Genomic DNA, 26,136 nt, shown 5'->3' with positions numbered 1-26,136 from the left:
TAAATTTTCATTCCACTCAAATCGCAGATCCCCGAATGGACCAGACGACAACGTGAGAGTTGGTGGTGGTGGTGGAAGGCAAGACGAAAGCGCACATTCCAATCGCAATAAATATATTGGTTTCTATGCTGCTGCTGCCCCCTTTTCCCGAAGCTCCGATGGATCTATTCGCTTTAGGTTCTGTCGATACTTTTTCCCTTTATTATAGCGCACGGCATAGATTTGACCTTAGCTCATGCAGCATCAGCGTTTATAGCGAGAACGAGCGCGCTGGGACACACAAATGCGGCAACACTGTGGTCCATGTTTTGTAGCATCAGAGCGAGTGAGAGTGCGTTCCGAAAAGCTGGGGTTTTCAGAAGCCACGCCCATTGCGCTGCTGCTGGTGCTGCGTTTCACTGTGAGAAGTAAATCATTCGCCGTGTTCGTCTTGTCGTGTGTTTCTCCAGTTCCCGTGGGTATACGACACGACGATGCGAGCCAGTTTGTCTGCCGAGTATGCTGGATTATGCTTGGTAGCTTGGTCTTTTCGTTTGTATGGGTGCATGTTTGCGTGAATGAGAGATTCTGTACGGGCGCGTGCGTGTGTGTGTGTCTGTGAGGTCTACACAGTCTTCTGAGCTACAGTCCGAAAAGAGTGTGATGAGAAAGAGCGAAAAACCCAGAGACGAGCAGCATATTAATTAACCTATACCCTCCCGTTTATGCTTGGTTCCAGCATAGGTGAGCGTTCGGGGGGTTTGCTGGTGTGTGAGTACAGCTGGGCTGCGATTGGTCGGACAGGAGTTGACAGGCGCGGCTGCCTCGAGCGTGTTTCTTGAGTGGGGGTAGAGGTATGTTTTTCGTGCTCAGGCTGTCAGGCTGCTATCAGGTTTTCCAATGCGCTCAGAGTGAAACAGAAGGGTGCTCCATTCGAAGCTGTATAGAGGCTTTTTTGCGGTCGTTCCTCGCCAGAGTTGTGTGTAGCGCAGTGTTACTCCAGGGCTTTGTTTGAGCGCAGAGTCGTCGGTAATTCGACGTCGGTTGACGGATATAACCTGTGCAGTAGAAAAGTTCAGTACAATTCTCGGTTAAATCAGTGCAAAGATTTCGTTCCGTTCGTTCGCAATTCGAATCCCGGTGAATTGAAGGTATTCGCAGAAGAAAAAAAACGAAAATCGGTGCATTCATTAGCCAGTGAGTGACGTGTGGATCTTCGCTCTCACCCCTAGAAAAGTACCCGAGTAATCGTTCGCGTTCTGATGGTCAATGAATTGTTTTTTCGTGTATGTATTGTTGTTGTGTGATGATTATGATTATTTCGGTTTTTGTACTATCGATCCATTGAATTGGCACCGACCTAGTCGCCAAACGGGGTTAAGCCGAGGTACATAACAATTGAGCGAGACAACAGTTGAAATGAGAGTGTGAACAAGAGAGCGCGGGGGCAAAACAAAAGAAAAACTACTAACAATAGAACCCGGCCACTAGTAGTGTAATCCTGAAGAGAGAGAGAGAGAGAGAAAGGGTGAAGGTTTCAATTAACAAAGCATCAATTGTTTGAATTAAAGCTGCGACTTTAAAGCAATTCAGTGTCAGTGGCCTCTGTGTGTTTGTGTGTGTCCAGAAAAGTATTAACAAAGGTTGTTGAAACAGTTATGCAAGGGGAAAGTAAACAAGAATCATGATCGTTCGTGGGCGCAGGAAAGCATGCTAAATGTTTATGGATTTATATGTGTTCCGATGTGTTATTTCCCGCGCGGATAACAGCAATTGACTGCAAGAAAACTTGTTTCGTCGCTGAACGGCAGCGACTCTCGTGCGAAGGATTAAATTTTGTGTGAGTTTTCCGGTGGTTCTAATAGAAGCCTTTCAAACTGTTTGCGTACAGGCAAAGCACCGCCGACGATATGCTGACCATGGAGTCTGATATGAAGGGCGGCATACTGCACGCCACGATGCCTCCACATCACGCGTCGTCGCTACACGGCCACTCCACTTCACCGTATGGGGCTCTTGGATCGCTGAGTATGATGAACATTGGACAATCCCAGCTCGGTCATCAGGGGCAACATCTTGGCCACCAGCAGCACCTGACTCATTGCAATAATGGTAGTTCGTATGGGCAGGCCCATAGCAATCCGCACGGTTCACCGTTGCAACCGGGGTCGGGTCTTAGTCCGGGTGGGCCAAACCAAACATCTCAACAGCAGACACCACCCTCAGCGGGACTTGGCAATCATCACATTACCTCGACCAGTCAGACCAATAGCCACCTCGGGACGGGAGTTTCTGTGAACCACAACAACAACAATACCAGCAAAGCGGCACAGCAGAATGCCGACCGAGTGAAGCGGCCAATGAACGCCTTCATGGTATGGTCCCGTGGCCAACGTAGAAAGATGGCGTCTGACAATCCAAAGATGCACAATTCGGAGATTTCCAAGCGGCTGGGAGCCCAGTGGAAGGACTTGTCCGAAACGGAGAAGCGTCCGTTCATAGACGAAGCGAAGAGGTTGCGTGCGGTGCACATGAAGGAACACCCCGACTACAAATATCGTCCGCGCCGGAAGACGAAGACGTTGACGAAAACGAAGGAGAAGTATCCACTTGGTGTGGGATCACTTCTGCAGTCCAGCGAAGGTAACTCTATGCGGAATACGAACTCTATTTCTGCGGCCCAGCAAGCGGCGGCGGCAGCAGCAGCCAATCGTGATATGTACCAAATGCCTCCCAATGGTTATATGCCCAATGGCTATATGATGCACGACCCGTCGGCAGCGGCCTATCAGTCCCAGCAGCACTACATGAGCAATTATCACCGCTACGATATGGGTCAAATGCACAACGCAGCCTCGACGGGTTCGCTCAATTCGTACATGAACGCCAGCTACGGAATGTATGGCACCGTGTCCGGTGGACAGACGTCTCCCTATGGCCTACAACAGCCAGGATCACCTTACAGTACAATCCAGCAGCAGCCAGGATCGCCGTACGGTCTGAACCAACCCGGTAGCCAAATTTCCTGCCAAAGTCACAGTCCCAGTGATTCCAGCGTCAAGTCAGAACCCGTGTCGCCTGGCCCCACGTCTACCAACAACAATCTCATAATGAAGCGCGAGTATGGTCAACCCACCGGACCGCCCGATCTGAGCCATCTGATAAACATGTACCACGTGCCCGACATGCAAAGCACGGAACACCAGCGAAATCTGATGCAGCATTACCAGCACAGTGTGTCGCCCGATCTTCAATCCCAGCAGCAGCAGGTCCTCCGGACGATGGCTCCGATCTCGCACATGTGAGATTTAGCCAGTTCCGTTGGTCTGCAGTCCACTTCCTCATCGTCGCCGGCGGGCTTGGCACCGCCTCTATCGCCAGTGCTCAATACCGGAACTGGTCAATCGTTGTTCCACAGCCATCCACCACCACCGCAGTCGTCCTCATCCTCGTCCTCCTCACCGCTATCGGCCTATAGACATCACCACCATCATCACCACCATCACCATCATCTGAGCAACGGAGGAGGCGGTGGTGGCATTGGAACCGGTGCCGGTGGTGCTTCCAGCAGTTGTAGCAATCTCAGCCTTGGCCAACACCTCAACGCGAGCTCGTCGTCTCCAACGGGGGTAGATGGCGGCGGCGGCAGCAGCAGCCTAGGACACCAGCTTCATCACATCAGCAATTGCGTTAGTACCGATCGAGCTAACCATCTAATGGACATATCGCCACTCTAATCCTCACTTTATTACTCCTTCATAATTTAAATTCACCATTCCAGTCTTATTTCTATGAAATTTGAACAACTTGCAAAAAGTATTGTTAAGTTTGAAGTTTTCCATTTTTTTTTTTGCTTCGCTGCGACGAAGGGTTTCCCAATGGTTCGGAAGCCGGATTGAAAGCCGGATTGAAAGAAAATGAAAAAAAAAGAAGGGAGACAGGGAAACAGAGATAGAGAGAGAAAACCACTGTGTGATATTATTTTTTCTTTGCTTTACAAACGATGAACTTTGTATATTTTTGAATTTCCTATTTAGTATTCGTTTAGAAGTTGAATTATTTTTATAGACCTTTTATTTCTAAGAACTTTTATTTTCTAAAAAAAAAACAGATCGGTTAAGATATTGTTTTCCCTTCAGAAGAAAGCAGCAACAAAAGTACTGAAATAAACTAGCTGAAATTAACAAATAAACGCGAATCATTTTTCCCGAAGTGTGTAAATAAGCCCGGTTAGGTTCGCACTTTCGCATGTCCACCAGAAGAATCGTCGTTCGTCGTCTCGCGACGTCCTGGAAAGCAGTGATAATTACCGACCGAAGTGACACAGAACTTATGTTGGAACGCCCCGAACGCCGTTGAAAGTTCCCGGCGGGTAGTGCGGTGGGTGTGGGTGTGAGTGTGTAGCATACGGAGTGACCTGGTGTAAAATTATCACCTCAAGAAATCGGCCAACAGCTGACAGGTAAATTGAATTAATTGCTATTTGTTCAGCTAAATTCTTTCCTGCCAACTGAACCCAAGCCTGGGTGCCCCCTTTTGTTCGGGTCCGTCATCCTGCCTGGAAGAAGTTCGATAAGTGTAAGGATTTTTGGAAAATCATTCGAAATAATTTGGGAGAGCTGTGAGAGGCGAAACTTTTAATTCCTGACTTGCGTATAAAATATCGGGTCTCGGACCGGGGCCGAGCTTAAGCTGCTGACTGTATTTCTTTTTTGAGCGTCAGCGTTTTGAGGAGAAATTCGCGGAAAATTGTTCTCGAGACTTTTATAATCAATTAGTAGTGCGTGTGTGAGACTGAGAGCAAGCGGTGTGGAGGGCGTTTCGGAGGCGGCTGGTCCGCAACGATTCGTTCCACCACGGCCGGATTTCGATTGCAGTTTTCTGAAATTTTAATAATGGGTTTTCAATGAGTTGTTAGGTTTTGTGGTCAATGACGAACTAAAAGAGCAACCGCAGCAGCAGCTTAAGCTTCCGTAATTGGGTCCCTCGAATGGAAAGTATTGTGATAATCACAGTTTTCATGACGATTTTAATTAAAATGTAGCGGCGGGTGTGCGCAGCAGAGAAGACTTGTCCCGCGGAGACAGCGAACCCTCGAATGCTGGCAGCCGAGGGCCCGATGTCGCCGTAACCGGGCGCTGAAAATAAAACTACAGGGAACACGAGGCACGAGAGCGTTCCGAAATCGATCCCAATTTTTACGAGTGACAAATTTATGAGTCCATTAATGGTGGTACCTCACCACTTCATCGCTTGGCCCAATGTTAGGGGTGAAATTGCTGAACCAATCTCGCCCGGAATCATAAAAATCCTCTCGAAATATATGATTTCTTTTCACTTTTTCCTTTCTCGTCAAGGAGAAAAGCGTCACCTCTCCAGCTCGATCTAATTAATGTGTGAACGATATAGATATAGAAATCAATCGGCGAATCTGTGGACGAAGTCGTATAATTAAACAGAAATTATGTTAATCCCGATCCACTTGGCGCGCGGGGAAAGATAACCATAAGCAGTTAAAACGAAGAAAAAAAAAAATATATTTATAAACGAAATAAATGGGATCACCAAACCTAATCAAACTAGACCCCGAGGGGGAGCTGATGTTTCCATTAAGTGGGGCTTCTTTCTTCGCCTCAAAAGCTAAGCCATCATCATCACTTCATTAGGCAGGCCGCTGATCACTCGCTTGGTCTCGTGGCGTTGTTGATCTACGCCAGTCAGCCAGCCAGCAATCGTCTCTCGCGCGCGAGAGTGGGTCGTTAAGAAGCTGCTGGAAGAAGCCACTCGGCGGCGGCTCCTCGGTTCGCGGTTCTGGAGCAAAGGTAGCGCAGCCGTGACAAATGAGTGATATTTACTTTTTTCTCACATAATTTCGAGACCCGTCGGGGAATGTTCCCGGGGCTCCTTTCGCTTGCTTCATTAGCAGCGCGAACGATTCCCAGCCTCGAAATGAGTTGGGTTCGGGTCGCGACGAACGGTTGGCTTCAAGTGTACACACATGAGCTAACACAAGAAAAAAAAAAATCTTCACACTAGTTTGCTCCGTTTGGCGAGAAATTAACGCCTTCTGGAAGCCCGGCGGCGGCGGCGGCAGCTAAGCGCGGGTTGTATGCACCAAGAGGATAAGGTTAATAAATTGCTGCTGTGGGAGAAACAACAAATCGGTTGGTTTAATTAGTCGGCGGTAATTGGATGGGACAACACATTATTCGGCGTGTGCCGGCTAGATTTAATCGTTTGAAACGAAGTTCGATTCATTCTGTGGATAATGTTGATTTAAATGGGGACCCCGATTTGGAAGCTCGAAAAATCGATTTTTTTTTGCATTTTTGAGAAGCTTATGTCCTCAGAAATGTAGTCCTAAACGGATTTTTCGATATTTGTTTTCGTTGGAAAGTTACAGCCAAAAGGATGAGAACACTTCAAGGGGTTTTGTATAGCTGTACGAATTTTGAAACGCATTTTTTTCGAAACCATATTTTTGTGAGCTGGTGGTATCGATATCTCAGAATCTACTCGACCGATTTGGCTAAAATTTATCATCAACATGTAGAAATGAATTATCTAAAGCGTTACAGAGCCGTGTTTGATATCTATTTTTTTAATTTTTTATGAGCTTCTAAATAGCGATTTTTCATGAAAAATAACTCATATTTAACTAAAATGGCCACAATTTTGGCAATTTTTCGAATTTTCAAACACCCCAATTTAACGCTTTAAGTATTGTCCTAAAGCTTCAACATATTCAGTGGAATTCGTTCTGCGACACCCCGTTTCTTCAAAACCGATACCACCAGCAAGGTATCGATTTTCAGACAGCATCTACGCATCCATCTGTTAACAGCGTAATAACCTTTATTCGTGCACTCAAAAAATGAAAAATACACCTTTAAATAGACATTGAATAATAATCAAAATACCCGAAAACTTCACTTTGTTTCTAACATCCGGAAAAAAATTACGAAAATTCATTATTTTTCGACCTTTCAGACGGGAGTCCCCCTTAAATTGTTGATGTTCGATTGACGTTACTGTCTTTTTTCTTCTTTCGTTCGACATATTTTTGACCCAGCTTATATTTTATAGGCTGTGTAAAATATATTCTACACATTAATTTGGTGTATGTTCAATTGATCCCATGTTATTCAGCAGTGAAATTCTGAGGGGAACATCTAAAAATAAAACTTCAAGTTGGAGCAATCTTACAAATTTCGTATTTGTCTGATGTATGCACCTATTGTAAATTTGTAAGCCGGATTTTCAATTCACAAAAAAACCCCGAACTGAATTTCCGTGTTTTGTAAATTGCAAGTTTTTGTTGCTAAAGCAAAACCAAACCAACAAACTTTTTATTCGTTGTCTTTTGTACAATATTTTTTCACTATGAAGTGGTATTCGTTGTCTATAAATATTTGGTTTATGGTGAGTTGGTCATTTAATATTGCAAAAACTCAGTCGAATAATGAACGTTGAAGTCTTCCGTGAGTAACATTTGACATTCAATATAAATCAATGCTTCAATTCAGCGATTGCAATATAGTTTATAATCATCATGAGAGTGTAAAACCTTAGCGGATTATTAGAAACCCCTCCAATGAATCTTTTGACCTCGGATTTCATCAACGGCATTTCGAATGCGTGGAAGCCGAGGTTCATTCTGAATTTTGCTTGGATTGTCGATTTGAAAATTTCTTATAAGACATTATTGATAGAATACAGAAATTACAGAAATAAACGTGAAAGGGTGCATGTGTCCTATGGAATGCTCCTTTGATAAATGCCAGTCATATTTACATCAGGGTAAATGTTCGAGAGAGTCAATATTTGGCTGAAGGAACTGTATAGAAATCGTCTGGATTGAAACCTGATTTCAGATACTCTATATAATGTCATTAAAATATGTTAATCATCTAATTCTTTGCATATTATTTAAATGAATTTTATTTGATTTTTTCTTCAAACATGTTTGTTGGTTTTCATGACAGACACGCCTCTGCTATCTGATTTTTTCTAAATTCCGGTTCTGTATACTGTTCAATACCTTAACAACAAATTGAGCGCTTCAATGTATGCTTCTCAGAGATTTTTCTTTCAACCAGTATCTGCTTTACATTTTTTTTTTCATTTTACATCTACATATTACATATTGGACAAAATACAGGCCTTTAGTCGTTCGGATTTCGGACTTCAACGATTTTTTCTTGTAGGAATCGAATTAGATGTGGTGTTTTAGACAATTTTTTTTCAACATATAAGGAATATGAATACAGTGGAACCTCAATTATCCGCGAGCGGATGATCCGCGGTGCGGTTTATCCGCGAAAGCGAGTTTCATAGTAATGCTATGGATTTTCCCGGTATGTATCAGTGAGTGGTAGGATTTTGTTTTTTGTTTTGGTCATGGCTTCCACATTATTTGACTTCTACCCGTAGCAGAAGCAAATGATGTTCTTCGGCTTCTTTTTTCTCAAATGAAAAAAACTAATATTCGGAACAAAACTAGACATAAAACGCTAAAATTGTTTTTTTGTGTAATGTAATGTAACATAAGACAATTTGATGAGCTAACTCCAAGTTATTCGTAATCCAGGTTTAAAAAAGGGTAATTGTAATCGGAACACCCTCAAATGATGTTATTCACTGGACAATCCTATGAAACTCAAACTGTTTTTTGCAACATTGCAATATGTATATCATGTTGATTATTGTTCTCATTTTTTTTGTTCGGTTTTATTATTTGGAAGGATTGGAATCACATTTTCATAATTTCACTTTTTCTGTTTAGATTCTTTCAATGGTTTCGAAGCAGAGTGTACCTCTAATTCAACAAGATTCAATAGATGTACAAAATTTGAAATCGCAGTCTCGTAAAGCGCAATGATTCGCATGAATCATGTAACGAATAAAAAATGTGTCACTCTCTCATCTTCCTTGTTTGTCGACTTTTGAATATTTGTCTGCTATATCATTACCATGGTCGGCCATAGTTGCAGCTCCTTCAGATGAAATACGATCGGATAATTTTCATTCGAGTTTTACATTAAAAGATAGTGATTTCAGAAAATATTCCTGCTAGAAAACATGCTAAAGTGTTGAGAGTAGTGCGTTTTTTTTATCCCATTTATTTATTTATCAGGCTCATTAGCATTTTATCTGTAACAGAGCCGGGTTTTTATCGTGTAGATGTACATATGTTTATGTTTCTATAAATTGTAAATTACACAGTAGAAGTAGTAGCCATTTAGGCGTTAGGTTTTCTGTTCCATTACATTATGGTAAATTACACTCTAGTAGCCATTTCGGCGTAAGGGTATTCTATCTGTTCTTCTATTGTTCAGTAGACCGGACAGCGGAGACAGTTGATATTGATCATTGCTTATAGAACAGCAGCCCGATGTTTCTTGCAGAGCAGAGCAGTTGTATGGATGAATCGATCTTTGTTCCACCGTGGATCGATTTCCATAGCTGATGATGGTTGCGTGGACGTAATTATTCTATAGCAACACAAAGATGGTCAATTGAGGGCCCTGAGTTTGAACTCACGATCGATCGCTTAGTAAGCGAACGCGTAACCAAGTGGCTACGAAGACCCCCACAGAGTAGTGCGTTAACATTGATTATAATTTATATTAAATAATTTGTTTTTTCAACAATTATGTGATAACATAATCTAAACATGTTGCTGGATCGCAAATGATAACTTTGAAAAATCATAACTTAAAAACTAATAAAATCACCTCTCTGATTTTTGGATTTATTGTATAAGGAAAACTCAGCATTTCCAGAGAAAATATAAAAAAAGTCCTTTAGTCCAAAGCTCTGAAAATAACAAAACACAAATAGGGTAAATGATCTGGGTTTGTCCCCAAATCGTTTATCAGAAATTGTTTTTCATTTTTCTTCATGAAAATCACATATAATCGATACAAGTTTGGGATTGTTGAAAAGCCCCAAGTCTCTAGTTGCTAATACTACCATAAGGCGTTGAAGTTATTCAAAATTTTATGTTATGTAACGATTTTCCTCAAAGAGGAATTATGATCATGGTTTGACCACCTCTGATCATGGTTTATCCAAAAAATTATCATGGTTGGTCCGGCTTTAGAAATCACATTTTTTGAATGAAAACATTCGAATTCACAAGAAGATGTTGTATTTATCATTGCTTGAGTTTATTGTCATCATATTGATCCATTCATAATTTAGGCTTTCTTCAGAATATCGCATTTTCTTGGGCATTTTAAAAGTGTTCACTTCAAGACACTAAACATAGAGAAACCTTATTTCTGCTCTACGCGAAGGACACAATAACCAAACTGCAGCGTGCCAAGCGGTTGCCATATAAATCATGTGGACAAAACAACATTATTCAATTGGACAACTCATGATCAAAATTGAGTTCATCAAATTGCGTTAGTTTAATGATTTAGCTAAGTAAATCTGATACAAATGGTGTGCAAGAATCATTTTTACAATATTTGTAAGTGTTATAATCCAGAAAAGGTCTGAATACGTGCGAAATAATCATCTGGTGATCGAATAAAAGCTAGCTCGAATGTGGGGCGCATTGACACCAATAGATGGTGTATTTTATAATCGTTTAAAACATGTGATTCCGTAAAAATATACTATAAAACTACTGTAAATCATGAAAAATACGATTTTATTTATATGTTTTGAAACATTCTAATACCTTATTTGACACAGGAGCGCTGAATTAGAGCATTCAAAAAAGTGGACAAACCATGATCATATTTTCGACTGGACAAACCAAAATCATTTACCTTACAACCAATAACTAAAAAAATCGACATCCGAAATTTTTACAAGCGAGATATTTTTCCATGAAAGAATAGCTAATTGGCTTTAATTTGATATATCGATCATCGAAATAGGTTTGGCAGTTCAAAAGTTATGATTTAAAAAAAAAAGTCATTTTGGGCACCCTAATAAAAAATACGGGTCTAATGTTTTGCAGTAAAGAACAAAATTACCACTTTTTACGAAAATCTGAGAACCAATATATCGGCTTGGCATGGAATGGCCAAATTTGAAATTTTTTCATCGATGTATCGATGTTTTAGAAGCGATTTCTTTCGAAAATACCGCCCGGTAAGCTTGTGTCAAATCATCTTTTCTTACGTTGAGAAAACAAGTAACGTTTCTCTGAGTTTGTGATTATTTCCCAATTTTCTAACTTCCTTTTTTGTCATTTAATTTGATGGATTCCAAGTAGGTGGGGGTGTTTTGGCTTCCAATCAGTTCAACATATTTGAAAAAAGAACCATCACAATAGAATTTATATAGTTATAGCAATTCAATTTATATATTATAAAATCGTTCGTAAAGCCACCCAAAAATTCATTCGACTACGAATTATGAAATGCAAATCTAAACGATTATAAAGATACAATAGCGTTCGGAAAAATGGAATAAATAACAACAATTAACTAATTTGCAGCAATTTCAATATGTAAAAATACTCTGACCATTCGTAATGTCAGATGAATTGAATTTCAGTAATTTCAATAAGTGGAAAGAAACTCTCACCATTTTTTTTTGTCACAGTGAATTGTGTTATTAGTTAACATTTAAAAATGTAGCAATCGATTGGGAAAAAGATGAAAAGTTTTGTTTTGCCGAAAAAAAAGTACATGTCGAATGGCCGAATTCATGCAGAGAATATGAGCATTTGTAAATCTTTCACAAATAATTTAATAATTCATTATATTGAATCATAAATGACTTCCGATGCAGATAAGAAAATTCTATTACTATGAATTGTCTGAATTAATATTCAGCCATTTATTCAGCATATCCCAAGGCGCTAAGACGTTCCGCATAGTAGTGAAATTTATCGATGCCTGACCCATCGGAACGTTTGCATTTGGCCCGCACTTTTGAAAATTAAATCGTACGCGAACATTTTACATCAATAAGCTTAATCTAATAGCAGAAAAAGCCACATAAACGAATGAATTTGAAACGCTGCAACTTTGGACTTCTTTATTCGGCAGTCTTAAGCCATCTAGGCTTCAAATCACGTTAGGGAATCTCTCATCGAACAAAACACGTACCGTCTGGAAGTGTTTTGTTCTTGGTTTGTGGTCCTGGGACAGTCGATGACATCGTTCTGATACTATTTTGTGAATATCTCCATTTTGAAGTATTCCAGCTCAAATTGTTCTCCGCAATGAGATCCTATGTCTTTCTCTTACCTTGTTAGTAAACGGCTTCTTCACTGGCATGCTAATAAATGAGTCAGCCTCTCGCAACCGTCTGCAAACGGTTCTGGAGCTTACACCCAAACTTAATTTTCGTTTGATTTCGGATCCTGATGTAAAACAATCGTTTTGGAAACAACGCATGACTAAACGGTCCATTCTCAGCATAGTTGTTCTTATACGACCTGGATAGCCGGTTCGTGTCAACCGCGACCCTCTTGCCTTGTAAAGCTGCAACAAACGACAAACTTTCAACTTGTGTGTATGCCAAATGCTACACAATTTCTTTCTGAGAACGTCCCATCTCAATCGACTCAATTTTCAGAATAGAAGATTCACTACTGAAAACATTACGTAACATTGTTATGTTTGTGAACCACACCTTTTGGTGTTTAACATCTGAAGAAATACTAAAATTTGAGAATACTCTATCCAGATTTCAAGTCAAATAATTATCACGCAGCGGAGTTGCATCACATCTTATTTTATTACTTACGCTTACAATTAAGTAATTGAAATCGGTAAACAGCCGACGGCCTGGAGCATACTGAAAAAAAAAAATGAATATTCTCACTAACTTGTGATCAATATTTTGTCTACATAATCACATTTGATTGATTCATGGCTACAAACCATGTGTCCAATTTCGGATTTTTGAAAACCGCGTTCCGAATAATGATACTGCGTCCAAAATTTGTCGAAATATGTTTTTCACATGGTGAGGAAACAGGTATCGCATCTCAGAGGATCGGTGATCACATCTTTATAATTCACCTGTTACTTTTAGACTGTTTTATTCGCTAAACCACAATTGAAGGTATTTATTTCTTTAAATGGCCCAGTTTTCAGAAATTTAAAAAAAGGGCGAATAGCGCAAACGACACGATTGAATTAAATGTTTTATGACTATACAATAAATTTCGTCGAACTAGCGCACCAAATTTAGGCGAAAAATTGCTGGTGTAGTTTTGATACTTCCACTCACGAGTCACTACCTTTGGTTTTAAAATACTTTTTCATCAACCAATTAATAAATTCATTAATATAATAATCATATTCTCAGAATAACAATAATTCCTGAATAACGGGGCGCTCAAAACGTGCTAGGTCATTCCATTTTAATTTTCCATGAACAAGTCACGTTTCTTCGGATCCTTCATTCAACTAGAAAAAAAGTATTAACAGTACTACTTGAGAATCGTTTGTGCAGTGATCAAAAATTCATTCGAATGCGAATCTTATTGCCTTCCAAACATTCGGGGAGAGAAAAACCATAAAACTTGATTAGGCCTACAACTACAAATTACAACAATATGAAACCTTTTTTCTCATTGTGAATCGTCCTGTTACTTTCATTAGTTAAATTTTACCATTTTTAGAAAAAATGTAATTAAATTGCGTTGTTGTTGAATCATTTTGCTTTTCTCTGAAACAAAGTTTAAAGCTTTGTCAAAATATCATTACCAATATTAACCAATTGAACGGTTGAGTTGAGTTTATTCTTGGAGATACGACTTCAAAAGACGAATCTACCATATTCCATCTTTAAAGACATAATGTGCAGAGTTTTAAATATCAACTTTGTAGCTTTGTAGAGATAGACTCTGCACAATGCACGTTTCAAATGACATGGCATACCTATATTTAGATTTTTCTTTCCTTACATTGTGAACTGGACATTATTTTCGGAGGAACGTTTTACAAAAAAAAATCGAGTTTCGGAATAAAAAATCTAACGACGATTTTTTTTTAATAATTCGAAATAATACGCAATCATACAAACAAGATAACAGAGACAACGAACACTAAAAGCGAATATCTACAATGACAATTGCCTGTTTTGGACAGTTTTATGAACCGTACATTTTGTTTTCTTTAAATTATTTAAGAAAGTGGGGGCTGCTTGAGGATCGTAAACACGGCAAAACGTCAGCATTTTTTGTTTTGATACAGGACTTTTGAATTTATTGTTAGTATCTATGAAAACATCTAAATTCTTTTTAGAAAATATTTTTGTTATCAAACCAATTAAAAAACGAATGCATATACTTTTTCTTTGAATTTTTGCTTTTTAGATATCGTTGGTCAGTAAAATTAATCATTAAAATTATTGAGATTGAAATTGATTGATCATTAGAGAATTGAAAAAGCAATTGATCATGTTTGGTAAGAAAGATGTTTTCTAAATCTAGGGAGAAATTAATGACAGTTTAAAACAACAAATTTAAGGCAATAAATAGATAAAACAAACTTACAACCACTCAAAACTGAGTTTGATGTCGACGCTGCGCGCTGCTCCATTAATTTTTGATAAGTGTAATATGTATTTGGAAATTGTAAACATCCTATAATACATTGTAATATTCCTATAAAGGATGTTTGGTGAACCGTTTCTCAGAACAGTGCGCTTACAATTAAGTAATTGAAATCGGTAAATCAACAGCCGATGGCCTGGAGCATACTAAAAAAAAGCATGAATATTTTCATTTGTGCTTTGATGTAATATTTTTGAGTACTGAAATTCTCACATAACATCAAAACAACTTTACAACATTCACTTTTCCGTTTCCGGAAAATAATCCAATATTGTGATTCGCATATTTTTCCGACGTGCATTCTGTGGAAATTAAATTGACAAAAACTTCTTCATGTTATATACGTAAACCTAGAAATTGACGGCTGAATATAATTGATTTGATTATAAAAATGTCGCGATACTCTACTTTCTAATATTTTTTTTAGGAAACAGAAATTTGACATTGTAAGACGTATTTGTTCGTTGAACTAAAATGGATGACTAATTCCAAATACGTTTTGTAAAACACATAAAATCTCATCATGTTTTCAATTTGTTTATCATCCATATCTGCATTGATAAAAAACGTGTAACTCGAGCTATTTAAACCATTAAAACATTTGAGGAATACATATTAATCACAATCGAAAGGATAAAACCAATAACTCGACATAACCGGCACATATCCCATCAAAACAAACACCAAAATAAACCCAAATCTAATCGTTCAAACCACCGACTGTCAACACATTTTGACAGTCGAGTTGTCAAAGAGCAGATCAGCTGCGGATCACATTTCTCCTTGGTGCATACAACCTCCGGGCTAAGAAACCCAAACCCATATGAGACTCCAAGATATACTTTTCTCGCCGCTTTTTCGAATGATCTTCCTTTCCGACCGTCGTGGGCCTGGGAAACGGAGTTCGTCTGCCGACGGGTTTCGCCGAACTTCGATCACACACACAAAAAAAAACAAAAACTACGCATCCCACAGTAGTAGTTCGCTCACACACCCGACGTAAATTCTTCTTCTCGCCGTTAACCATGGCAACGCGCGCATGAGGAATCGTGGAAACAACGAAAAACCCTAATAGAGAAATCTATCATTTTTAAAACACTTCAACCTTCGTCGTCTCCGCCTGCGCGCTCCGATCTTCAGCTCCAGGCGTTCCATCATACTCTCTGTGTTTCCTCCGCCGAAAAAAAGAAGTTTAATTTGAAAACTTATTAAGACATCGTTTCGTCGTCTTCTCCAACCTCCGTGATAAAAAAAACCCGAAACTTCGTCAAGATTGGTTCGTTCGTTCATCCAGCCGTCGCTTTGGCTACCGAGTTCCCACAGCCTCTGTTCTGGTGGCAGCGAGTAGTGCGAAAGTTTTGCAGATAATCTATCAAGAAGTTTTCGTTTTTTTTGGGTTCAAAGATTCTCACTCTTACGCAAGCGGAGCACACATTTAGGCCTGTTTAGAGGATGATAGCTGCTGCGACTGTTTTTTTAGCTCGAAATCAGGCATGATTCAGACAAACGAGCTGCATGTTTTAATCATAGAAAACGACAAACAATCAATACAAACAAGAAGCATGAGAGAGAGAGGTGGAAACAAGGCAAAAAAAATAAGGAGAGAAAAGAATAGCATACACAAGTTAAATAGTAAGTGGAAATCAAAGACGACAAATTTAACCAGTGCTCATTTAATTTATAGGACGAACAACAAAACAAAAAAACTTGTAAGACACACACACACATCCCACAAATACGACGCCACACGCGAACCTGTGGTTGTAAATTATTATAATTAATTGATTAGTAACTAATTGCTAAGTGAGAAAATCGCGCACGCAAAACAAAGCAAAACGAGGTAGCTGTTGAAAAAGAGAAAGAGAGAGAAGGGGTTACTTGAAATTAGTCGAACCTTGTAAATATATCGGATAATGATGGTCAGTCTCGTTTTTTCACCTCAAATTGATCCTCTTCTAGTTGGCTGCCTTGTTAGATGTGGAGTATTATCGTCAGTGAGTTCAAACACTGAACGGTGGAATTATATTACTTTCGTTTCACTTTATTTAGCTTCCCGATATTCGGAAGTGGAGATTACACGCGCGATAGAATGAGATTTATTTTTTGATCGGTTGTTTGTTAAGCAAGATGGTGATGCTGTGTAGAACTTTTCGAAAGTTCAGTTATAACCAACATTCCAATTACTTCCTCTCTTGCTATTGATGTAGTGTTTATAGAACCACGACGAAGTGAGAAGAACATTATTTAATTTATCGTGAAAATAGAGTTCTCAGTTTGTTTTATGTTCAATTAGTTGTAGGCGTGTTTGGTTCTCAATTCAGTCGAATCACGGGCGAAGCACATGGTGTAGATGCAATTGGATCCGCACTGAATGATGATATGTCAACAAGTAAAAAAAGGTGAACAACACACACGAATGCCAGACACAAACGATGTAATTTGTAAAAAGATATTATAGTAATTATAAACTAAACGAGTATAGTGAAAGTAATTAAAGCAAATTAAACAGAATAGAGCAGAGAACATATGTGAATGGGAGTGAATGCATTGATAAAAAAAATGGAGCAGAGAATAGCACACAGCAGCTGTATGTATATGAAGAAGTGATTATATCTCTTTCGTATTCTTGCCACGTTACTATTATTTCCACATACACACCCGCCCACACACATACAAATGTCAGCTGGATCGAAAATAGAACCACATCACAGAACCGTAACGAAAACTCAGCAAAAAGTCACACACTTTTATGATTTCAACTGATGTACTATTATGGCGATTACCGAAGAGTTAAGTGACCGCTGTCCCACACAATGAAATGAATAACAAAACAAGAAAAAAAACAACATTATCTATAAATATGTATCATATTGATGAATAAAACCGATAAAAAAGAAAATTTATTTAATAATATGAAAAAGTGAACACTATCGTTGTTTTTATTTGTCCCGTGTGGTTCACTCAGTCCGCCGTCGCTCGTTTACCTTCGTTTCCGTGCGTTTTGTTCGAGATGTTATATGCATTGTTTCATGTGGAATCATTCAATGGTAAGTAATGAAGTAAGTATTATAATATAAATCGTTTGTGTTTGATCATCGCTTTGAAATGCATCGGAGATGTTAACTTCGCCACCATCAGTTTTTACTAAAACTGCAACGTTTAGTGATTGGAAAAAATAAAAAAAGGATCATGTGTATCATTTCTACCCATTTAGATACAAAATACAATCTAAAATAAACCGAACTTTTTCAAATTTGTGTATTGTGGCTACGCCATCTAATGAAGATTATTTTAGGTGGGAAAGTGCATCCTTGTTTTGCATCGGTCACTAAAATGAATGTCAAAGTGAATGTGTGCTTCAAGAATATTCGTGAGTATGTATATGAATGATAATCAACCGACTAATCGAAATTTATTACCGAATCAAAGATTTTTTTTAAATTAAATAACCCTCCACGTCAAAAGACTCGAACAGATCCCACTGGTACTGGATACCATCAATTATTAATACTTTTTATTCAGACCCTCCTACCTTTTTCGTCTGTAATTTTTGGAAAAAAAATCAGATATATATTCCAGCATTAACACGAACAACTTGACATTATATGGTTTTCTTGTATCGATGTTTATAAAAAAATTTGATTGGCCCTTCACAATTTCTTTTTACTATAAATTTTCTAATACTTCTACCGAAACTCATCATTATACAGGTCGGACTTGATTATATATTATTTGATTATATACAATTCGAGTCATTATATACAGTTTGATTTTTTTTTATAGTTCAAATTTGACTTATTTCAAGAAAAAATGTAACCTTTCAACGTTAAGGTTAAATTTAAGTGGCTTTTTGAAGGTTTTGCTTGAATTTTCGCCAGGAATTGTTTATATCGATATTGCAGCGAAATTAACAAATATAGAACTTGAGTGTCGGAGAAAAAATTGTAGAGTGGTTTGAGAGCTTTAATTTGATTGATAAAAGCAATCAAGTTTAATATGAATTTTTGGAATCAAATTAATAATTAAACATTAAAATTTACCAACTTTTAAATTTTTTACTTCGAAAACGTTGTTTAAACCCACTAATCTAGATGTTCCACTACTATATCCTGTACTAAATTTTTTCATCTTTGAAATGAAAGCAACAGAATTGACTTACGTAACGTAATTTTTAGTGTAGAGCCAGTTGAAGGCAACAGAGTCCGAAACAAAAAAAACTATATGACTCTGTCATTGTTGAAATTCGAACATATGCGTAGAAGGAAATTCTGGAAATTTGGATTTTGGGAAAAAATAGTTTTTTCATGTGAGAAAGTTTTTTTTTCTGATTTTAAGGGGATGAATCAAAAAATAAATTCTTCTTTTATTTTCAATAAACGAAGAATATATGCATGAAAAACGAATAAAAAACATTTGTTTACTCGATTGTATACAGGATTCGATTATATACAGTGAAAAAAAAAATCGGGGACTGTATATAATCGAGTGCGCGCTGTAATATAAATTTATTTTGATACACAGTTTTCGTTCAATATTCTTTAATCACTTGTAAATAACATGTTTCTCCGTATCATGGAATACATGTTTGATACAGAAAAGTGAATTGTCATTCAAAATTTGTTTCAAAGCGCGTTATTCCACGAAGCTTAAGGTAAAGGTGGAAGCTAGCCACAAATGGCTGCCACAATGGCGCTCATTTCTTTCATCTCCCTCCCTCACCGCTCGCCCGAAAATCAATAATTTTGCGAAACAGTGTGAAGAAAATGATCGTTTTCGCACACTTCCCATCAACCAAACTCTAATCGATTACTCACAAGATATTAAATTTTCACCTGCTGTTGCACTGTATAGTGAAAAACGTCGGAAAACTCGAGCAAGTGCTCTGAAAGTTAAATTTTTATTTTTCAATCTTCGGCAATGGTTTTGTTTGTATTGGTGAAAGCATCGTTATTTTTTCGACACTGATGCCAGACAACATCATCGAAACAGCTATCAAAACCACTCAATAAAATGTTATTCCTGAGTTATAGCGGTTCATGTTATGAAAATCAATAGGATAAAATTGTGTTGATATCAATACAATCATTATTTTTACGTTTAATGGGTATATAATGTAAGTTTTAGCAACTTTAACATAGGGTAAGAAAATTGTATTGCAGAGCTCGGAACACTGCCACGGCTCCCTATGCTTTCAAAAACAATAAACGGAAAAGTATTACATTCAATCTAAATGTCTCGGCCAACGAAGAGAAGGGTTAAGGCTCTCCAACGTGAATATGTGAAAACAATACGACCAACGAAGGAAAAAAATTGAGGAATTATCAGCATCGATACTATGCGCAAGAACTTGTTAATATCAAAAGAGCCCCAATTCGCATGTGTTATAAATTTGCTCATGTTACGCTCGCGTATAATCAGAATTTTACTTCATATTCAAATGCACCTTCCATATATATTTATGTTTGCAATCGTTCATCGGAACATATCGTTCATACATTTATCTTCAGTATTGAATTGTTATTTTTTTCAAATGTATTCAAAGACTCGTGTCAATGAAGCGCCACACAGTGTGATAAGTGAATTGATCTATTTACATGTGCTTTGCTCTTCTCTCACAAACACTATTACCCCATTTTTACACGTGGGTTTACCTATACTACTACAATGGCTAGCTTCCACCTACACCTTAACGCGAAATCCAATTGCGATATCATTGTAGATTATATGGGAATTATTTTTTTTTTCAATTTTCTACGGGTAGAGACAAATACAACAAAATAAAGACGATTTAAATTGGACGATTCCTTCCTCGGGTTTTGAGTTTACCAACAGGTTTTGCGATCTATTTTTATTTTTGTATAAATGAATTGAAAAAAAAAACTTTATATTGAAAATTTACGTCTTTGCAGCCATTCCATGTCAAACCGATATACTGGTTTTCAGATTTTCGTGAAAAGTGGCAATTCTGTCCTTTACCGCAAAACATTAGACCCGTATTTTTCTATTTTTACATTAGGGTGACCGTTTCCATTTTAGGGTGGTCCGAAAAATCAACTTTTTCCCCTTTTATGTTTTTTTCTTAGAAAAATGCTACACTTGCAGAAAAATCAGAGAGGCGTTATTTTTTGTTCTTAAGTTATGATTTTTCAAAATTAACCGATGGTTCGAAAAATCAATTTTTACCCCTTTTTCCATCACAACAATTCGTAACTTTTGAACTACTGGGCCTATTCAAATGATCGACATATCAAATTAAAGGCAATATTACACTTGGGGAAAAAATACAATTTTGTTTTCGTAATTATGGATTGTAATTGTTTTTCATAGTTTACATGGTTTCGGGACCAAAGGCACCATGTTTTTTTAATATTTTTTCTTGAAAACTGAGGTAACAGCTTTCATATCCGAATTCCAGAGAGGTGTCTTTTTTGTGTACGAGTTATGATTTTTCAAAGTTAACATGTTTTCAGTTTTCTTTCAATATTCCTATGTGACCATACTACATCTTTGCGACGAGAATCCAATTTTTACGCGAGTGTGGTATGTTTTCAACGAAAACCAACTCATTGGCTTCAAATTTATATATTGATCATATGAATCGGTCCAGTATTTCAAATGGTATGAATTTTTGAAAAAAATGACCTTTGGAAAAAGGGGAAAAATGATTTTTCATAACATCGGTTAACTTCGAAAAATCATGAATTAAGAATAAAAAATAAGCGCCTTCCTGAATTTTGTATTTGCTATGTAAAAAATCCTCAGCTTTAAAAAAATATATAAAAAAGCATAGCGGCCTTGATCCCGAGACCATGAAAACTATAAAAAACGAATACAATCAATAATGACATGACAGTGTAGCATTTTTTCAAGAAAGAATATTAGCTTCAATTTGATATGTCGACCATCTAAATCGGTTCAGTAGTTCACAAGTTGTTAATTTTTGATAAAAGTTGTTTTTGGAAAAAAGGAGAAAAAGTCGATAGAAAGAAAAGGGGCACCCTATTGAACAAATAAAAAAAAATATATTGAAAAATATAAACCGATTCATCGGTTAGGCATGGAATGGCTGTTTGTCGAAAATCCAATTAATATTGCAATGATGAAATCAATCCTGATTTCAAATTCGAAATTGAACATACATTGGGCATTATTCCCGTACACACTTCACGGTGAAAACGAAATGAACGACACGCATTTGAACTACGTTTTACAAGTTAGTGAAGCGTCAAAGATAATAATGGGTTTTCAAATAAAAATATTCTCCGTATCACATTAGTGTTCAATGTGAACAGTGAATCCTGATTCTTGCCTCCCCTCCCCCGCTAACAACTATCCCTTCCTTTGATAAACGCCAGGAAACCACGCTATAGAGGCGACCCTTCTGACCTTCGGGTGACGAATATTATACTAACATTCCTTCCCTTCTCCTGGTGACTGTAAGGACGTGGCCGGCGTCTTTATTGATTATTTAAAGTGCGAATCACCGAAGCTTGTACAATGAGAATGGTTTGCTACTCCCAAGCGTCATTCGGTGTATTCTTTGTGCAATTTCGCTGGTTCAGGTCAATCATGGAGAGCAACTACGAAGTGTACAGTCTACCCAAGCTCAAATTAGTGTTCAATATGAGTGGGAAAGTTTGTTTTCTTTATGTGGTGAAATAATCTCTTACAAAAATTGTATCTGAAGATTATTTTATATTATAATGATAAGTTTTAGTGGAAAACTAATTATGTATCCAGATATCGACACCGTATCGTTGTCACCGCGGATACACTTCCTTTCGTTTTCACCGCGAAGTGGATGCGGGAATAAGGTTTATTAACTAAATAAGCCACGCTTTACATGCATTTTGCTTGTAGAGGAGGTGCGAGTAAGATGGATAGTAGTCGTAATATAGACATTCGGTTGATTTGTATACATGCATTTAGAATTCCATGTTTCTGTTAATGAAAACCTTTCCTGCATACCATTACATTATATTTTAACCACTCTCTGAACCGCTATGACGACTGGTCAAAAGTGGAAAAGGTAAACAAAAACTAAAAAGATGTGTAATGATGTAATTTTTGCGGCTTTGATATTTAAAATTTTGCGTGGTTTAACTTCAATATTTAATTTAGTGGTGGTTATATTCGTTTATGTAAGTTTACATCAAAACGCTATTATGCATGAACCAGGTAGCACATTATTTTGTAAGTCGCAAATTGAAATTATTAAAATAATTGTACTGGTGGGGTGAAACGGACGGGTTTCCAGTGAGAGTGAGACAGGTTGTGAAAAGTTTGTTTATTCTATTCTTAAGGAATGCCCCGCGTCTATCAACGGAATTGAAATCGCTAAATTGAACTGCTGACTGGAATCAGAAGCGAAATAGTTAAGTATATGACCGTTTATATAAGGAAAGTTTTAAGAAACATACGTTTCCAAAAATATAATTTCGTATTCAATTGGAAATGAATTTTGGCTTCTTCACGCAGTTTCTCCGTCAACATGACTCAAGAGTCAGCCGGGCGTTTAGTCGTATCTTCCTCTACGATTCGATTATTTCATTCCATTTCTCCGCGTCAAATGGACTTCATTGCATTTTGAAGTTTCTTCCCTCAAAATGAATTCGTTTCTTTCTTTCATGTATCCCGTATGCATGTATCGATGTTTGAGTTCAACGTGGTTTGATATATACTACAGGTGAGCTAGTTTTTTTGTATCGTACACGAAAATTACTCACACATATAAAATAGCGTTCAGTGTTGTGTTCAAAACCACTGATAAATTTGTGAATTTTGTTTATAAAAACCCGTTTTTTGGTATGTTTTTTTCACAAAATTGAACTCGGAGACAATGTGAATTAAAATTTTGTTTAGAATTCCTCCCAAACTGCACGCTATTTTGCCGACTTTTTACTAATACTAACGCGAGGACCTTTATAGCATACCTGATAACTGTCCAAGTTCGTTGGTTTGAGTTCACGGTGGGTAGACAATAAACATTATTTACTTGTTTTACTGTATTCCCCTTTATTCTGCGCGGCGAGTGACGTGAAATAGCAAAGTTTATCAAAGTTTATTCACACAATCGATGTCAATTGGACTGTTCCCTGCATATCTGCAACCGGTTTGTTGACCCCTTGCAGCCGAAACCTTGTAAACTGGTGGGGGTTCCGCAAGTTTTTTTAGTGGACTGATTTTGAACAATGATTTTTTTTACGTAATTTTGGATATACTTCCTGTCATCGTGCGTAGGATTTTTTCAAAATATTGATTTCTGACGAAATGCGTTTTTGCCTCAAAAATCGAGACAAAAATATTCAGCAAAATTTTATTTTTCAAATTATCAACAAAATCATACGTATCCAGGAAATTTAGTGAGAATCTGGGAAAAACTATTTCATTAAAATCGGATGGACCGTTCCTGAAGTAGAAATCCCACCAGTTTACAAAATTTAGTTTCGATAAAAATGCGTTTTAAATATTGAATCCGCGCTCCTTACGCAAAGACCTGGGTACATTAATTGGCTTGTAACTTTGGAACGGAGTATCGGACAAACCTGGTACAAAACCACAGTAAAGTAGACATCCCAGAGAACATTTTAGGACAGAATTATTTTTTTAAATTTTTTCAAGTTTCCATAGTGTACTACCCCCTTAATCAAAGAAAACGCTGAATAAATTGTATATCTGATGGTATCAATGTCCTGGAAAAAAGGTAATGAAGATGGTAGAGTTTCGAGCGACATAGCATGCGCTGCCATAACTATTTCTCAAATAGTGACGTCACTCGTTGTGTTTATCTTCGATTACTCACCGCATCCATGTGAAAATGCTACTTTCAGGAAGTAATTTATTAATGAAAAACGTACATTTTTTTAGAGTTCTCGCTCAATATGAGGCGAATGTGATAGCGTGCAGTGAATATTTGTGAAATTACGTCGAAAATGACGGATAAAAGTGATAGATCCATGTGCCATTTTCACTCCCCCACGTTCATAGAAACAAACGGAGTTTCATTATTTTAACGTTATGAAGTTGATGTTTCGAAGACTCTCAGTGTCGGAGTGTATGTTGTGAGAGAATAATCGCCAATTATTCAAAATTTCACCGAAAATGTTACTGCTTTCGAGAAGTAAGCAAACGACTGCTCTCTAGACCTTTTTACCACATAAGTAATCGAAATAAGCCACGATACAATTGTCATCTGTTAAAAAACAAACAGTAAATGATTTCATCAGAATTTTGGCTCAAATTATCATGCAACCGTGAGTACTTTCAACATTGTTTTGTTTCTTCCATATACATTCCATATTGAATGCAAATAATTACGACACGATATTTTGCTTGCCAATACAGATATACTTCGCCTACTGCTCCAGCTCTATATGTACCTCATTGTGATGGTATATAGTATAACATATATCGCTATAAATATTTTGTGTAATATGTATTCGAAATTCCTTAATTTTTCGTTACATTTTTTGTAGGATGAATACAAATAATACAGTGATAACGCTTTTGAATTATGGTAAATATAAACTGTAACCTGTAAACTGTAACCTGACTATACAGAGATCCTCAATCAGCTGTCAGGTAGCTGAGTCTTTCAGGAAGTTATAGAGAACCATACTTGATAAAAACACATATTCTACACATATGGTTAAATAGTCGCCGTTATAAACTTTTCTTGTTTTGGCCTCCGTTTGCTGGCTGGCTCTAATTCAAACTTTCGCTACTTACAGTACAAAATTTTTTCATCTTTCAAATAGAAGCAACATAACTATTCTATGTTGCTTCTATTTGAAAGATGAAAAAATTTTGTACTGGATACAGTTTTCAACCAGAATCTTCAAATACCTCTATTTTACTCCAATCTGTTTTTACGGAATACTTGATCACCACGTGCAACGATACTGTTTACGAACAATAACAAAACTTTAGTAAACCCTAGTATGTTGTGGGGCGAAGTGAAGTAAAAATCGAGTTTTTTTCAGATTTTAATGAATGTGTAGCGGAACTAGCGGAGATAGAAGTTGGGTGTCAAAGAACGAATTATAGGGCGGTTAGATATTCAGATCAGATAATTTTCTATTCAATTCACTTTTGTAGAACTTCATGGTTTGAATTAGAGATGAAATGGATATCCGGAAGTAATCTATAGTTTTACATGACTAATTCAAAGATTTATAGCAATCTGGCTTGGGCCATTTTAGCCCACCAATACGTTTTGTGTAGTTTTCCCATATTTTGAAAGGGTGCAAGCTCTGTTGATGGTCAAACACAAACAAAAAGTATATAAACGCAAGAGGTTTGGTCACAAAACAATCCCCGACCATGGCTGGGTCACCTAGAGATGGCGACGACTCTTTGTGGAGCGCCTCTTGACACCGTCAGTCAACAAGAGGCGGAGTGTGAGAATGAGCCTAAAATGTGCCCAGCCAACGACTCAAAACCGCAAAGTTTCCGCTCCCCGAGTAAACTAGCATCAACTTGTTTCCGAGCAAAGTTTTAATTGCATCACACTTTCAATTTTCGTCGTGAATGAGAGGAAGTTACGGAAAACATGTCGAAGGGGGAAAAAATGTGGTTATATGTGAGTTTTTGTGGGCGAAATATCGCTCCGTTCGGCG

The 26,136-nt window shown here is 37.6% G+C and overlaps 1 protein-coding gene across 1 annotated transcript in view; it reads left to right on the top strand.

The window, feature by feature from the left end:
* Positions 1-16,306, top strand: part of LOC129779434 (transcription factor SOX-3) — a 74,103-nt gene extending 57,797 nt beyond the window's left edge. The window contains exon 3 of the mRNA XM_055786911.1: positions 1,871-16,306. Coding sequence (XP_055642886.1) covers positions 1,871-3,284 — 1,414 coding nt within the window. The 3' untranslated portion in view covers positions 3,285-16,306. The remainder of the gene's footprint in view (positions 1-1,870) is intronic.
* The last annotated feature ends 9,830 nt before the right edge of the window (positions 16,307-26,136 follow it).

Source organism: Toxorhynchites rutilus, chromosome 3, assembly GCF_029784135.1.
Source record: "Toxorhynchites rutilus septentrionalis strain SRP chromosome 3, ASM2978413v1, whole genome shotgun sequence".
NCBI classification, from domain to species: Eukaryota; Metazoa; Arthropoda; class Insecta; order Diptera; family Culicidae; genus Toxorhynchites; species Toxorhynchites rutilus.
The sequence above is the reverse complement of the archived record's forward strand: the minus strand, read 5'-3'. Positions and strand labels throughout refer to the sequence as shown.